General features: G+C 38.5%; 1 protein-coding gene across 5 annotated transcripts in view; it reads right to left on the bottom strand.

Annotated features, from left to right (window-relative positions):
- Positions 1 to 16,886, bottom strand: part of LOC145350913 (exportin-1) — a 64,122-nt gene that overhangs the window by 34,725 nt on the left and 12,511 nt on the right. For all 5 annotated transcript variants that reach the window (XR_013888262.1, XR_013888263.1, XM_080200364.1 and 2 more), the window contains 12 exons: positions 16,804 to 16,848; positions 13,521 to 13,702; positions 13,377 to 13,425; positions 13,169 to 13,288; positions 12,953 to 13,081; positions 9,779 to 9,937; positions 9,481 to 9,678; positions 8,971 to 9,109; positions 4,370 to 4,551; positions 1,706 to 1,862; positions 524 to 687; positions 198 to 332 (listed from right to left, as the gene is read on the bottom strand). Coding sequence is in view for 3 of the 5 variants with exons in the window: in XM_080200364.1 (XP_080056490.1) it covers positions 198 to 332; positions 524 to 687; positions 1,706 to 1,862; positions 4,370 to 4,551; positions 8,971 to 9,109; positions 9,481 to 9,678; positions 9,779 to 9,937; positions 12,953 to 13,081; positions 13,169 to 13,288; positions 13,377 to 13,425; positions 13,521 to 13,702; positions 16,804 to 16,848 (1,659 nt within the window). In the remaining 2 variants the exon portion in view is untranslated. The remainder of the gene's footprint in view (positions 1 to 197; positions 333 to 523; positions 688 to 1,705; positions 1,863 to 4,369; positions 4,552 to 8,970; positions 9,110 to 9,480; positions 9,679 to 9,778; positions 9,938 to 12,952; positions 13,082 to 13,168; positions 13,289 to 13,376; positions 13,426 to 13,520; positions 13,703 to 16,803; positions 16,849 to 16,886) is intronic.

The raw sequence follows: 16,886 nt of genomic DNA, 5'->3' as shown, positions 1-16,886 counted from the left end.
CTTGCTAGAAAAACTCAATAAACAGTTAAAAAAGAAATAAAAAACAGTAAGGGGGGGGAAGAAAGAAAGAAGAATTCATAATTCATGTAGGATCAGTACGCCATTCAAATGTAATGAAATTTCAAGAATCACACTTACGCTTAAATATTTGTAAAATGTATATAATTTATTAAATGTTAATTTAAAACACCACTTACTTTAGTTGCCTGTTGAATTATACTGTCCCAGACCTGATTTGGCAACATCATATATTTTTCTATTAAATGTTCTTGTACTGTTTGGTCAGTTTGAGCACCTATCATATAACCAACTGCTTCATAAAACGTGTGAACCTATTGACAATAAGAACAAAAATTTATTTTAAACTAGAATTGTGTCAAGGCTTTGGGAAAATAAAATTAAACGAGATTCTATTTGAAATCACGTATATATCAGCCTTTCCATCCACAGATTTTTGTCCCCCCCCACAAATGCTTGAGTATACATATCTAAGTTATTTTCAAAACAATATTTGTAACCGTACCTGTTGTGGTTGAAGATCACAAATGATAGTATTAATATTATTCAGGATCTCATCAATGAATGGCATGACTTCCCCAACTTGAACCTGAACAAAGTGTCGACGACATTTTTGTGCAATTTTAATAAAAGTATCACAAGCCATGTCTTGAACTCCATCGTGAGTTTCTAAATTCACAAAAATCAAAATATTTATATTTAAATACAAATATGATTAATGCAAAAAACTAATGTCTCAAAAGAAAAAGATCTGGTCAGCAAAATTCAATTACAATTAATTCAGGAACAACTCGCGCTCATGCTCATCTTTCATTATTAGAGAAACCACAAGCATAGACAAGGGTCATGGGTGGAAGAGGGGACTCGCAATGTTGAAATAGCGGCGTGGGCTTGTTGGGCCAAAGGGCCCGTTTCCTGTGCTGTGTTGTTCTTTGTTCAGAGGTAGATTAAGGGTATGAAACTTCATCTCGCCCAAAACACTGTCACCTCAAAACCAAAAGGATGTTAGGATTTCAATTCCTACTTTTGGACTGGATGGCATTTCATAAACTAACACTAATGGAAGAGTGTTGCGTCATTGTGAGATCTTTAAATCAAGATATCTGCCTATCCAGCAGATTGTATGACACTTTCTTATTGCTGCTGTTTGGAATTTGCTGGACACAATAGCAATAAGAGAGTCTGCAAATGTACAACTGTTCCTCCTCAAAGTAATTATTTGTGCATGAAGTACCTGAGATCTTTCTGTGCTGAAACTGACCAGATAGTCACAAACAACCCAATTTGATTTTCTAAATAAATCTGAAGCGTATCTCTGTCCTTAGTTCTCATTAAATGAGAACGAGAAGACAGATCTATTTGTTTTTTTAAAAAAAATGAACGCACCAGCTTAGGCAAATAGCCCATTCCTCCAGCCAAAAAACATTTTCTCTTGCAGTTTCAAATAGCACACAAACAGAGTTTGCATGGAAAGTTCTGTCATGAGATTAAAAACGTGCATTATACAGGGTTCTCGGAAGAAACAACCTGAGGGGCCAGGTTCTAGTTCTGTGCTCATGTTATGGCTTTAAACATCTGGGAGTCCCCTTTCCTTTTATATGTAGGCTAAGGATCCAAACTCTCAAATTTACTTGTAATACACTATTTTCAAAAATGCATTTCTTCCATTTCCATCTGACAAACTTACCATGCATAAATTCAAACAGTTTGTTAACCACAGTCTTTAAAAACTTCCAGTGAGCTCTCAAGAAACGTGGGTACTGACCCACAATGTACATGATATTTGAAGCAATAATGGCTTTGTTGTCTTTACCCCTTTTCTGCTCGCACAGTCCTAAAAGATCCTATGGAGTTAAAATAACTGATGTTACGACTTAAATCCAAACAAAAAATTAGCACGATCACGCTTATCTAGGATTTATACACAAGATTCAAAAGTTCTTTGTTTGCTCACAAAACACCTTAGTAAGAGCTTAAATAACAGTATCCCATGCAAAAGATTAAAAGAGATGAGAAAAGGTATATATAAGAAACTACATAAAATCCTTTTTAAAAAAGTTGGAATAGATCATTGAAAGGAAGGCTGGGTGAGGAAAAATGCACATTTAACCTATTTCTACTTAAAACTGCTTTTAAATGTCTTAATTGCCCTTGTATTTAATAACAAAACATTAGGATGCAGGTAAGCAAATAATAAGGAAGTCAAATGGAAGGTTGACCTTTATTACATCCATCCTTGCATTGGATGCTGTTCAGAAAAGCTTCATTAGGTGCAGTCCTCAGATGACGGGTTTTGTCTTGTATTGGAAGCAGTTCTGAATAGGTTCAGCAGATAAATCCTTTAGATGAAGGGGCTGTCGTAAGAGAAAGGTTGAGCAGGTTGGGCCTATACTCACTTGAATTTAGAAATGACAGGTGATTTTATTGAAAGAAAGATTGAGGTCACCTGACATCGTAGATGATGAGGACATTTCCTCTTGTGGGTGAATCTAAAACTAGAGGACATAGTTTAAAAATAAGGGGCCTTTCACTTTGTATGTGCAAATGAGGAACTCCTTCCCTCGATTTCTTTGGAATTAGTTTGCATGGAGTATGATGGAGGCTGGATCACAGAATACATTCAAGACATAATTAGATCTTTGATTGATGGGAAGTCAAAGATTATGGAAGACAGGCAAAGTGCAGTTAAGGCTGCAATGAGATCAACCATTACCTTACATGAATGTTGGTGAAAGCTCAATGGCCTGAATGGCTTATTCGTGCTCCTTTTTTTTACACTCCCAAATAAGCATGAAGGACAATGGGAAGGATTTGCATATATGATTGAGTGGAAGTAGGCTGGACTTGATCATAACTAGTTAGATGAAATGATCTGTTTCTGTACTGTAAATTCCACACAGTTGCTAAGGGACAGGGAGGGGACTAAAATTCAACCCTCATTCAATCATTAAAACACAAATTATCAAAGCGTATTTCTGTTATAGGTTGCAGCTGTATAGAGCTTTCAACAGAAAGATAACTCAATAGCAAGACTCTTATGACGACTTAGTGCAAAGTTGCAGAAACTTGTTTCTCCTTCCCACTTCAGATTTTACCATTTTTGAATAAGGCAACAAAAAAACCACAAATTATCAAAGCGTATTGTTACAGGTTGCAGCTGTATAGAGCTTTCAACAGAAAGACAACTCAATAACAAGATTCTTATGACTACTTAGTGCAAAGTTGCAGAAACTTGTTTCTCCCCGCACTTCAGATTTTACCATTTTTGAATAAGGCAACCAGTTTCTGCCTAGTAATTTAGGCCCATCATCATGCTGACCATATGCTATCAAAATCCTCAAATCTTGCTGGTAAAATCTAAAACACAAATCCTCAAAATTCATCTGCAAGACCTACATCAAACCTTTCAATTTATCAATTTTATTTATACGAACCAGGACTTCTTACTGAATAGAAACAAAATACTTCTGATGCTGGAGATTGAAAATGAACAAAATGGTTAGTTCTGGAATAACTCAACAGGTCTGGCAGTCCAAAGTCATCAAAACATTAACTATTTCTATCTCCCAGATGATGCAGACTTGCTGAGATTTTCTAGCACCTTTTTCCACTTTATGATTTTTTAAAAAACGGCTTTTGAAATCTTTCCACAAGCCTATTTATGGGTTTTCCCACAGAATTCAAGATTCCTGGTTGAACCAACAAAAATCAAACTATTGGGTCTCTACTAATGCATGTGTTGTGCGATTCTTTATCCCATGGATAGTTCCTTGCCCCAAACAGCCATTTGTAATGTTCTTAATTTCTCTTCCTTCTGCCTACCTCACTGTCCTCAAAGCAAGTTTCAAGACATTGAAAGCTCCAACCACCTTGGTTTACTTGAATTACCCTTTTCTTTATTATTCTGTGGGTGACAACCTTCAATCAAGTTTCTGCTTAAAATATTTGTTCTTGCATGTACTGCCAATGTTCCTCTCAAGCTCATGTTTCTCTATTCAAGGAACACAATGTTGACAACTTCAAGAATATGCATTCCATCCAATTACATTCCATGATATCCATCATCCATTCTGCCAATATCACAAGCTTAACTCTTAGTGTCACCATTTACCAACTGATATACTGCTGAAGTTCCAACTCAAAGTAATACTTTCCTGTTCAGCCAATGGCATAAATTCATGAGCATTCTGATGCTCTAGCTCTTGACATCAGGTCTAGCAAATTTATCCAAATTGACTGGTGCGATAATTTGCAGTCATTGCTTCACTTATATATACAGGAGCGTTATTACCCAACTACAAATACCTCCTAATCATCCACATAAAGCCATTTGCAATATTAGTACACTTACTTTTATTACAGTCACCAGAAATCTCTTCTCATCTTCCTCATGCATAGCACCACTAATTGAACCAATTGCCCAACAAAGGGTGTTTAGATTCTTCCATGACCATTCAGTACCATTCACTTGATTGTGAAGTTTATCAGTCATAATACGTTCTGTATCTGCATAGTCCAAATGAGTAAGGTACACTGCAAAAGAATAGACAAAACTAAGAAAATAGTCAACATTACAGTCACTAAATTTCCTGTGACCAGCACTATACTTTACAAAACACAGTTGACAGGAACACTGGTGTACTTCTGTCCCCTTGAGGCTTCCACTATTCAAAGAGATCATGGCTACTCTGCAACCTACTTCCACCTGCCCAGCTTTATGGTTAACAAAAATGTATAAATTCCAGTTTTAAAATTAATCATGGAATCAATTGCCATTTGTGGAAGAATTCCAAACATTGACCACCTTTTGTAGAAGTTATTCCTAACCTCATTCCTTGAAAGTCTAATTTCTAGACTGTGCTTCCTAGTTCCAGACTCCCCAGCCAGTAGCTCCACATTTACCCTCTCTGCTCCATTTAAATTTAAAACTTTGATTGAATTGTGCTATCATCTTCCAACTTTCATGGAATTCAACACTAGTTTTTAATAATGTATGTTTTATAAGTTTATTTAGTAGTGTCACAAGTAGGCTTACATTATCACAATGAAGTTACTGTGAAAAGCCCTTAGTCGCCACACTCCAACACCTGTTTGGTGCAGTGAGGGAGAATTTACCATGGCTAAATGACCTAACCAGCACGTCTTTTGGACTTATGGCAGGAACCAAGAGCACCTGGAGAAAACCCACGCAGACAAGGGGAGACTATGCAAACTCCGCAGAGTGACCCAAGCCAGGAATCAAACCCAGGTCCCTGACACCGTGCCGCCCAATGTTAAAGTTTTGGTCATTCACTCATATCTATCACTCACTATATGTTTACCTACACTATCACCTCCAGAGCTGCATAATGTTTTGTCATTTCCAAATTTGGGTATGGAGCTATTACATCAGTCATTAATAGTGAATATGGAGGTCCCAACACATCCTTGTGGAAAATCACTAGTCACATCCTTTCACATCTCCAGCCTGTCAGCCAACAAGTTACTTTCAAATCCATAAGCTCTAACTTTAGTCAAAAGACCTTTATGATTGACATCGTCAAATGTCATCAGGAAAACTGATATGAATAAAATCCATAGGCATTCCCTATCCTTTACAAAATCATTCTGGGTTTCACTCAAATGACCTTAAGAGGGATGACTGCAGATTTAAAAAGGGAGGAAGACAACTTCTGAAGACAGAAAACTGTTTACAATAATCAGCCAACACGGGGGCCAAGGGGGACAATAAATGGTCAGAAATTTACTTGGAATAGGATTGGAGAGAACAGGAGTACATCTCATGGGCAACAGGAGCTCATAGGGCAGGCAATGGTGAAAGTTCAAAAGATCCAAGTTCAGAGCTACGGCAAATGATTAGGAGTAGGCCATTCAGGCCCTTAAGTCTGTTCTGCCATTCAGTAAGATCATGGCTGATCTTAATTGCAGCTTCAACCTAAACAACCTAACTTTCCTACTCCCAATACTCTGACTGTTGGTAGTCAAGAATTTATTTGCCCCAATCTTATAATTTTTAATATCCCTGTCCCTATCCTTCTCTTAAGACAAAGAGAAACATTGAAGGAAACTTGGTCAGACAGGCACATGACCAAGCCAACTAATCAGATAGTCTCAATCTTAATGACAAAGATTTATGAGCTCCTCATATTTGTGCTGAAGGCAAGAATGGAAGGGACAGGGGAGAGAAGGGCTTTAGGCCATCTGCAGTTGAGAAAAGCCTAGGGGGTGACCTTTGTACTCCAGGATGATACTGCAATAGTGAACCACTTTAGCAGATGTTTTAATAGTTTTGCAAGTGGTTCAGCCACTGGCAAGGGTGGCTAAGTTACCACTGGATAAGTACAGTGAAACTTATAAATTACAAGTACCCAAGAGATTGACATCAGTTGTCCTTTCAAAGAAAGTGATTGTCTTCAAAACAACCTAGGTACTGTAAACATTTCTCAGTAAAATGGAAAGCTATTTTATGCAGCATCCATAATGGCAGAGCAATCGTTCTACTGCTGGGACATTGAGTTGGAAATGCTAGCATGCAATGATAGGGCAGTTTTTCTCCCACCCTAGACGCTGAATCACATTTCCCCATTCTATGAAAGTTATAGAAATTTTCCAAAAGCCACCGTTACTTGCTGACCAACATGTCTTGTGCTTACAGTTGTAAAAAGACTAGGTGCATTGAAGAAAATTTGTAGTTTGCAACTTGCATTGTCCATGGTTTCAAACTGCCTCATATATTTTGGCATTTATGCAATTTGGTTCTCACTAAACGTTTCACTGTTCAGAAAGTACAAAATTATGAGGGGCATGGACTGAGTGGATAGTCAGAAGCTTTTCCCCAGGTGGAAGAGTCAATTACAAGGGGGCATAGGTTGAAAAGGAGATGTATGATGCAATTTTTTTTTTAAAAACCACAGAGGGTGATGGGTACCTGGAACCTGCTGCTGGGAGAGATAGTGGCAGCAGATACGGCAGTGATTTTTAAGGGGTGTCTGGACAAATACATAACTGGGATGGGAATAGAGGGATATGGTCCCCAAAAGGGTAGGGGGTTTTAGTTCACGTGGACAGCATGGTCAGTGCAGGCTTGGAGGGCTGAAGGGCCTGTTTCTGTGCTGTAATTTTCTTTCTTCTTTAAAGATTGACTCATCCTTTAGACCTGGATCCTAGGATCTGAAAATGGCAGCAAAGATGGTGGGTGCATTGGTTACAATCTCCCAAAATTCTGGAAATATGCCAGCAGATTGGAAACTCACAAATATACCATCTTTATCAAAGGCAAGAAGGGGACTGAAAGCAGGCTAGTAAGGCTAACATCTGTCATTGGGAAAAGTGCTGGAATCCATTATTTTAAAGTAGCAAGGGACAAAATGCTTTTGAGAATGGGGAAATCGGACTATTGCAAGATGTATGGCACAGAAACAGATCCTCCAGCCCATAGCAGTGTTTATGCTCCAGTTGAATCTCCTCCCCAATTCTGAGAAAATGCTTTAGTGCTAGAGAATTTCACAGTAACTTCATGGCAGTGTTAATGTAAGCCTTAACTTTAATATTCACTTCAATCATTCTTGCGGTAGCGAGTTCTACATTCCTAGAACTCTTTGGAAAAGGACTCTTGAATTCCCCCTACTGGAGTTTTTGGTGACTAGAGTTTGACAAATTTGTTAAGAATTTTGAGGATTTCACAAGCAGGATAGATAATGGGGAAAACAATAGCTGTGGTGTATTTGGATTTCAAAAAGGTACTGCATAAATAACTACTGCACAAGATAAAAGCATTATGATGTTTTGTTGGGGGGGGAGGGGAAATTCTGTTTTAACATGAAAAGAAGTTGGGAAACAGAGGGTCAGAATAAATAGACCATTTTTGGGTTGGCATTATGCAACTATCAGGGTACCACAGGGATCAGTGCTGGGGCCTCGACTATTTACAATCTATGTTAATGAAAAGGAAAATGCATGCCAGTTAAGTTTGTTGTGACATTTAGGAAAGCAAACTATGAAGGACAGCAGCTGCAAAAGAAGTTTAGGTAGTTGAAGTAAGTGGGCAAGAATTTGGCAGTATAAATATGAGAAAGTGTGAGCTTGCCCACTTGGAAGAAAAAAAAAGAGAAACAGTTTATTAATTAAATGGAAATTGACTGCAGAAACTTGTGGTATAGAGAGATCTGGGTGTTCCAGTACATGATTCAGAAAAGGCTTGCATGAGGTACAGCAAGTGATTGAGGATACAAATAGAATATTGATCATTACTGCAAAGGGAACCGTGTCTAAAATTAGGAAAGTCTTACTACAACTCTACCAGACCCAAGTGAGACCACGCCTGAAGTGGTGCACAATTTCAGTCTCAAGGAGGGATACAGTCCAGAGAAGGTTAACTTGCCTGGTTCCTAGGCCGAAAAGTTGTCTTATGGAGGTTGAGCAGATTAGGCCTATACTCACCGCAGTTTATGGGAACGAGCTAATATTATTGAAACAAGATTCTGAGGACTCCTTGTGGGCAAGTCTAGAACTAGGAGGCATAGTTTAAAAATAAGGGGTCTCCCACTTAAGATGAAAAGGTTTTTTTTTCTCTCAAGAGAGTCATTAGTTTGGAATTCTTGTCCCCAAACAGAGGAGGCTAGGTCATTAAACATACTGAAAATGGAGGCACGTAGATCTTTGATTGATAAAGGGAGCCTTTGATTGTTAAGAGAGCTAGCACAGCAGCAGTAATAGCAAAGCAGCAAAGTGGAGTTAAGGCCACGATCAGGTCAATTATGATCTTATTGAATGGTGTGGCAGGTTCAGTGGGTTGAATAGCCTACCTACCATTAGGCTGATTATCTTGAAGTTCAAAAATGATTACAGGCATAAAGATATGTTGGACAGCTACTAGAGCAATTAACTCAGTTTTAAACACGTCTAACGATTTTTTAGCAAAACCCTAGCTGGAGGAGGAGCAGTAAACCTTACCAAGAGTTTCTCTCATATTTTTGTACAAGTTGATGGAGTCTGTATCCTTCATGAACTCTCGCACAACCTCGCCTTGGTCATTTTCCACCACAAGTACTTCTTCTGGTTTAGCCATACGACTCACCATTAGCAAGCGAACCTTTGAGGAATTTTATATTATAAGTCTTGCATGTAGCAATTCAACCAAGTGTCATGGACATCAAGTTGCATGGGGCGATCCACATATTTAAGAGATGCACTATTTAAAGAGCATTTTCTTTGAAAATACCTTCAGGTAATTGTAAAGACTGCTTTTGAAATTGAAGTGTTGTCCCAATAAGCACATACATGCAATGAATTTGGAAAATGTCTTGGCCCAACTATTAAAAAGGAATGGTACGCAAGTGACATGGCTCCCTCCAGAGAAACAGTAAATCTCAATGAACATTATTTAATACTTCAGTGTTTAGTGATTAAAATTTATTGAAGAAATAGTATAATTTTTAAATATAAACAAAGTCCTATGTTCACCTTAGACAACACTGGCAAATAAAGTTGTCTCCTCGGGGGAACATCAAAATGTTGACTTCCAGAAAGCACAGGTGATGCAGGTGTTGAAAATGGACTCTCTCTGTAGAGTTCAGAAGCCAAATGGTTCCAATACTCAAGGCAAATTTTGAATATCTCAGTTTCTTCCACTTCAGACACAAGCAGCATGTAATGAAGAGCCTGTAGAATAGATACAAGATTGTTAGAATTCACTTTTCTTTCCTCAGTGTATATCAATATTATACAAAACACAATGTAACATTTCCTAAAATTATCTCACCTCCATCAGAGTTTCTCTCAGATTCAATCGTTTCTCAATAAGCTGCCCATGTTCTTTCAAGAATGTACAAAGAAACAGGCTCAAGTTCTGGATGAAATTCTGTTCATCATCCTTTCCATTGGCATATGCCACTCTAATATTGGTGTTCAATGGAAGCATCTAATAGTAAGTTTAGAGAAATGAACTCGGTTATCCAACACTGAATTGCCTACAGTCAATTTTTATCTGCTCAACAGCTTCAAGCAAGCTCAAATCCTATCATATGTAATGCTAATGAATCCTTTTCAGGCGAGTAGTAACAATTTGCATAACACGGCATATGAAGGAGTTAAAATCAGCAAGTAATCATCATGGAATAATGTACTGAAATCTCAGGGAAAGCAAAAAAATTAAAACATTTTAGAGCTGTTTTTCAAACTCTTTCCATTGAACAGTAATATGAATTAGACTACCGTAGCAAGTGTAATTCTCAAAATAATGCTTTTGACACTTATTATTCAACCAAACATCAGCATATTAACAACCTATGTACTTGAAGGACCATGCTGGAGCAAGCTTTGGTTTACTTCAAAATCGGTAATACAAATCTTACATACAGACATACAAATTAGAGGAGTAGGCCACTCAGCCCTTCCAGTCTCCTCTGTCATTCAACAAGATCATGGCTTACGTTTATAACATCAACTCCACATTTCTGCTCACTTCTGATGCCTTTCACTCTCTTGCTCATCAAGAATCGACGTCTGCCTTAAAAATATTCAAAGACTCTACACTTTCCCGGTTGAGGAAGAGTTCCAAAAACTCTCAACCCTCAAAACATAGAAATCATAGAAACCCTACAGTGCAGAAAGAGGCCTTCTGGCCCATCGGGTCTGCACCGACCACAATCCCACCCAGGCCCTACCCCCATGTTCCTAACATTTACCTACTAATCTCTCTAACCTATACATCTTAGGAAACTAAGAGGCAATTTTAGCATGGCCAATCAACCTAACCCGCGCATCTTTGGACAGTGGGAGGAAACCAGCACAGATGAAGAGAATGTGCAAACTCCACATAGACAGTGACCAAACTAGCACCCCCCCACCCCCCCGCCCCCCCACACCAAACCTTATTCTTCCGAGAGTAGAGATCCAATTTACTCAGTCTCATCCTGGGACAACCCCCTCATCCCAGGAAACCATCTACTGACTCTTTACTATATTGCCCATACAAGTGTATATCCTTCCTTGGAAAACTGCACAGTACTCTAGGTATGGAAAGGCCATAGAGTTGTAGAAATATTTCCTTCTTATCATTGCACTCCAATCGCCTTGGAATAAAGGCCAGCACACCTCTTGCCTCCTTAATCACCTCTACTTCTCCCTCCACTCTGTTTGCCTATCAAAAACTTCTCAAAAACTAAACAGATTTCAACAAAACTGGCAGAGATTTGAGGTCTGAGGAAGAACTTTTGTTAAGATGGGAATCTGGGTTTTTTTTAAAATGGTAACATTGGGAGATGAGCAAAGTGAGTTTTGATTTTTAAAAATGTTGAAGATAGTCTAAGCTCCTGTGGTGGAATTTGTCCCAGCTGTCAAAACGTGAGCAGACTTTTTAAACCAGATTGTCAACTGTGGATTGGTCTGAAGCCACAGTGAGATGAAAGCTCTTTGAACATCAACACCTAAAAGTCTTAAAATATTCTAGTTTTCTATTTCTATTGCCAAAGTAAATAACTGCTCACTTCCCCATATTATTCCTCATTTACCATTTTATCCACTCACTTTCACTGTCTGGATCTCTTTGCAGCCTGTGTCCCCTCACAGCTAACATTTCCAAGAAGCTTTGTACTATCAGCAAATCTAGATACATTACGCAGGGTCTCTTTGTCCAAGTCATTAGAAATAAATAGTTAGGGTTCCAATGAAAATTTGGGAAAACTGAAGACACTCTTCCAACCATCAGACTTATTACTAGTCCTCACAACATTATAAACATCTTATTTTAATCTAGTATGCCGTGACTTAACTTTTTTTTTTAAAACGTGAAAATATTTTTGAAGAACACATTGAATAGTTTCTTGGTCTTTAGTTACTGCCATATCTTTTACTTCATTTACCCAACCAACCTTAATCAGCATTCCTCACAGAGTTATAACTTCAAGCCAGTTACACGACTGGAGTATATTGGTGTCCAACTTAAGGAATCCAATTGTATTACGATTATTTTTTCCCCGATAGGATCTGAAAAAGCACGGCAGCACAGTGGTTAGTACTGCTGCCTCCCAGTGCCAGGGACCCAGGTTCGATTCCTGGCTTAGGTGACTGACTGTGTGGAGTCTGCAAGTTCTCCCTACGTCTGTGCTGATTTCCTCCGGGTACTCTGATTTCCTCCGAGTCCAAAAACTGCTGGTTAGGCGCACTGACTATGTTAAATTCTCCCTCAGCGTACCCAAACAGGTGCCAGTGTATGGCAACTAGGGGATTTTCACAACTTCACTGCAGTGTGCAAACCTACTTGTAACAATAATAAACTTTTACTATCATACATAAAGCAAGCAAAAAAAAGGAAGGCAATCAGATAGCACCTTCCCCATTTCTGTTTAAACACATGTGCATGGAATCTAGAAGTTACTAATGTATTGACTGACAGTCAGGGCTAATAGTCTCACCATTACTTTTAATGCAAAATTCAGACTACTCCATTTTGTCCATAAACAAATGAGAATAATCATTTTCTATTATATTTACTTTGTCTACAATGGATATTTGTTACAGCCATGAAATAAATAACCAACAAGTTCAATTCAATTAAGAGAAATGTCTCACTTCTGGTGGAAGCCTTAGTAGTTCTGCCTTCAGAGCACAATTAAGCTCATTGTATTTAGACTGTTTTAATAGTTTTCTCACCAATGGGCAAATTGAAGCCAGATCAGCAGCTTTACATATATGCAAACAAACGGAAACATTGATTTAAGCTTTATATTGCTCAAAAGTTGTAAAGTATCATATAGTAAGCGTGACCCATGAAGGACAAAACCTTGAAAATTATGTACACTGTTCTGGTAGTCATTGTGCGTACTGGTTTTGATACGACTAGTACCTGGAGTTTCATAAGGACCACAATACTAAAACTATTGCTTTCATAAAATGGTAATGGCGTGGGTGGGGGGAGCAGGGGGTTTTGAAATACCTGTTTCAGTTGTATCATTGTTAGTGTAAAAAGAGTAACAAACTGTTCTTCATACTGGCTGACGCTCACTCCTGCTATCTCAGTCAGGCACTTCAGAGTCACATTTCTGAACATGGGCACATTCAGAAACTAAAAGGAAAAGCAACACATTATTTAGTTTTGCCTATACTTGCAGAAAACTTCTTCTACAGATTGTGAAAATAAGAATGCACGTACTTTATAGATCAGTGTACTAATTAATTTTGTTTCAAAGATATATCCAAGTGGAATCCAGTTCAAGAATCTCAGCAATGTTTCCAAGGTTGCTTGAACAAGTGGTGCATTTTGAGAGTTCTCCTACAACCAAAAATAAGTAGTTTGGGATGAAATCTTTCTGAATTACTGAAAGGAGGCAGATGTTAAAAACATGAAATTTCTTATTTACCATGACAAACTGGCATAGCTGGAATATCTGAGAGAATTCATTGCACATGCTGTAAAGAAACAAGAAGTCACTATTAAGTCACTGGAATAATGAGAAATACTTGGAACAAAGTTGACTTTAATAAAAGATAAATCCAAGTTATACCTATCCTTCAGATGTTTTGCTTTTACTTGAGTCATCTGCCCACTGGAGAAATCAAACACTTCCTCACTCAGCAATTTAAGAATAATCATGTTGTTCTGACACAAACTCTCACTGGTTCTGCTTGCACCTACAATGTCACTGATGAACGTGGGCCAATGTTTTGGCCATTCCTGTTTCAGTATCTGTGTAAATAAGTACATAGTTAAATATTTAGTGAGAAATTAAATATCTTGAGGTAGGATGGCCAACATTTTCCTCCATCAGTTACAGCAGCTGGTCTACATTAGCCAACACAGGCAAAAAAGCATAAATATTCTAACTGTTCTGACCGTTCTGAAACACATCCGGAGAAGGGCCCACTTCTTCAGATTATAAAACTGATCAATGTGTTACTTGTTTCAAAGTAGAGGATTCCCATTAATTGGCAGTAAGAAGCAAAAATGGATGGCAGAAAAAAAAGGGTAAAAAGCAAATGAGACCAAAATGAAAATAAAGCTAAGATGACTAATAAGGTTAAAAAGACAAGTTTAAAAGGTTTTGTGTCTTAATGCAGACAACATTCGTAATGAAGTAGTTGAATTAACAAATCAAATAAATATAACAGTTATGTTACAATTACAGATAAATGGTTGCAATGTTACCAGGAATAGAAACGGAACATCCAGCGATATTCATTATTCAGGAAGGACAGAAAAAGAAAAGTAGGTGGGGTAACAGTACTAAAGGAGGAAATCAATGCAATAATGGAGTGCGATACTGGCTTGAAAAAGCATGATGTGGAATCTGCACAAGCGAAGGTAAGAACATAAGAAGAAATAGGAGCAGGAGTAGGCCAACTAGCCCTTCGAGCCTGCCCTGCCATTCAATAAGATCATGGCTGATCTGTCGTGGCTCAGTTCCACATTCCCGCCCTCTCCCCATAACCCTTAATCCCCTCTCTCATCAAAAACCCATCAACCTGCGTCTTAAAAATATTTAGCGAGGCAGCCTCCACCACTTCAACGGGCAGAGAATTCCAGAGATTCACCACTCTTTGAGTGAAGAAGTTCCTCCTCAACTCTGTTCTAAACCGCCCCCCCTTTATCTTGAGGCTATGCCCCCTAGTCCTACTGTCCTTTCTGAGCAGGAAGAGTCTCTCCACCTCTATCCTATCCATCCCATTCATCATCTTATACGTCTCAATGAGATCTCCCCTCATTCTTCTAAACTCTAACGAGTACAAGCCTCATCTATTCAGCCTCTCCTCATAGCTCAACCCCGTCAACTCCGGCATCAGCCTAGTAAACCTCCTCTGCACTCCCTCCAAGGCTAAAATATCCTTGCGTAAGTACGGCGCCCAAAACTGCACACAGAAACACCAAGGGGCAGAAAACATTATTGGGGTGGTCTAAGCCCATTAACAGTAGTAGAGATGTAAGGATAGGTGTTAAACAAGTAATCCGAGATGCACACAATAAAGGGTACAACTGTAATCAGGGATGATTTTAGTTTACATATACATTGGACAAACCAAACAAGCAGTGTAGGGGAGGACCAGTTTCTGGAGTGTGTGAGGGATGGTTTACTTTAGACCAATTCATTGAGGAACCAACCGGAGAACAGGCTATTCTAAAATGGGTACTGTGCAGTGAGAAAAGGGTTAACCAACAATCTTGGGGCAAGAGCGACCATAATGTGATTGAATTCTTCATCAAGATGGAGAGCAAAGTAGTCAAATCTAAAACTAGATTCTTGAAACTGAATAAAGGGAACTATGAAGGTATGAGGAGAGAGTTGGCAAGGATTGGGGAACGCTACTAAAGGGGTTTACTGTAAATAGGCAACATTTCATGCTTAAAATACATTATAACAATTAATCATTCCTAACTGGCACAAAAAAAAGTCGTCCAACAAAAGGAAAAAGGGATAATATTAAATCTAAAGAAGAGACATAAAACTGCCAGAAAAAGAGCAAGCCTGAGGATTGGAAACATTTCAGAATTCGAAGGACAACAAAATTGGATCAAGAGGGGAAAACAGAGTGAGTGTAAAATTGCAGGGAACGTAGAAATTGATCGTAAAAGCTTCCAATAAATGTGAAGAGAAAAAGATTAAAGGCAAATGTAGATCCCTTATAATCAGAAGGCAGGGAAATTATAACGGAGAACAAAGAAATGACAGAACAATTGAACACAATTTGGTTCAATCTTCACAAAAGAGGACATAAATAACCTTGGTGAGACTACATCTAGAACTTTGCATGCAGTTTTTGTCTCTCTACCCAAGAAAGGATGCATTTGCCAGAGGGAGTGCAGAAGTTCACAAGGTTGACACTGGAGTTAGCAGGACTGTCCTACTGGGCCTGTATTCAGTTGAGTTTAGAAGGATGAGAGGACGTAACGAAGTGGATAGTGATGGTCCTGTACATGTGGATTAACTGCACTTCTAGAAGGCATTTAATAAGATGCCACACGAAACATTATTACAAACAATAACATCTTGGGGTCAGGGATGTAGCAGCTTGGATAGAGGATTGGCTACCAACAGTGGGGATAATTAGGTCTTTTTCTGGTTGGCAAGCTGTAACCCTGTTAATCATCCTGACACTAAGGGGCAATTGAGCATGACCAATCAACGTAACCCACACACCTTTGCATTGTGTGTGGAAACCAGAGCACCCACAGAAAACCCACGAAAGCACAGGGAGAATGTGCAATCTTCACGTAGACAGTGACTGATGTCAGAATTGATCTTAAGCCTTTGCACTACAGTCAATTCTGGTCAACACACTTGAAAGGATGCAAAAAAGAGATTTATTAGAATGGTACCAGGGATGCAGGGCCTCATTTATTTTAAAGGTACTAGAGAGAGAGAAGAAAGTTAGGGAGAGATAGGTTTCACTTTTTAAGAGCACAATTTCCAGTAACAGAAAAAGTGGGGTAACTAGAGGGCACAGGTTTAAGATCAATGGTGCTATGAGGCAGCAGTTCCACCCACTGTGCCACCATACTATTCCTTGGTATAGGGCACAAGAATCAAGCTGTTCAAAAACATCAGGGTGTTCTCAATTTGCAACCTACGTTTATACTTACAATACATGAATGCGGAGGATGCTGAACAAAGAATATCCCATGTGCTAGTATATACCTGCAGAATATTAAATTCAATGTACAACATAGATGGGAACAAAAAACATATTTCTTTCCCACTATACACTTCATTATATCGCTAGAATAAAGTTAGAAATAGACACGTTTAAAATGTACTATTAGTGAACCTACTCACAAACCATCTTGGATCTCACCTGAACCAAAATCATGTTCAGTTTTCCAATGTACACCTTCTCCTTCTAAAAATAAAAAACAATTAACTCAGTAATTGGAGGCA

This window comes from Carcharhinus amblyrhynchos, chromosome 12, assembly GCF_965287045.1.
Source record: "Carcharhinus amblyrhynchos chromosome 12, sCarAmb.v2.hapA, whole genome shotgun sequence".
In the NCBI taxonomy this organism is placed as follows: Eukaryota; Metazoa; Chordata; class Chondrichthyes; order Carcharhiniformes; family Carcharhinidae; genus Carcharhinus; species Carcharhinus amblyrhynchos.
This window is presented reverse-complemented; position numbering and strand designations above follow the sequence as displayed.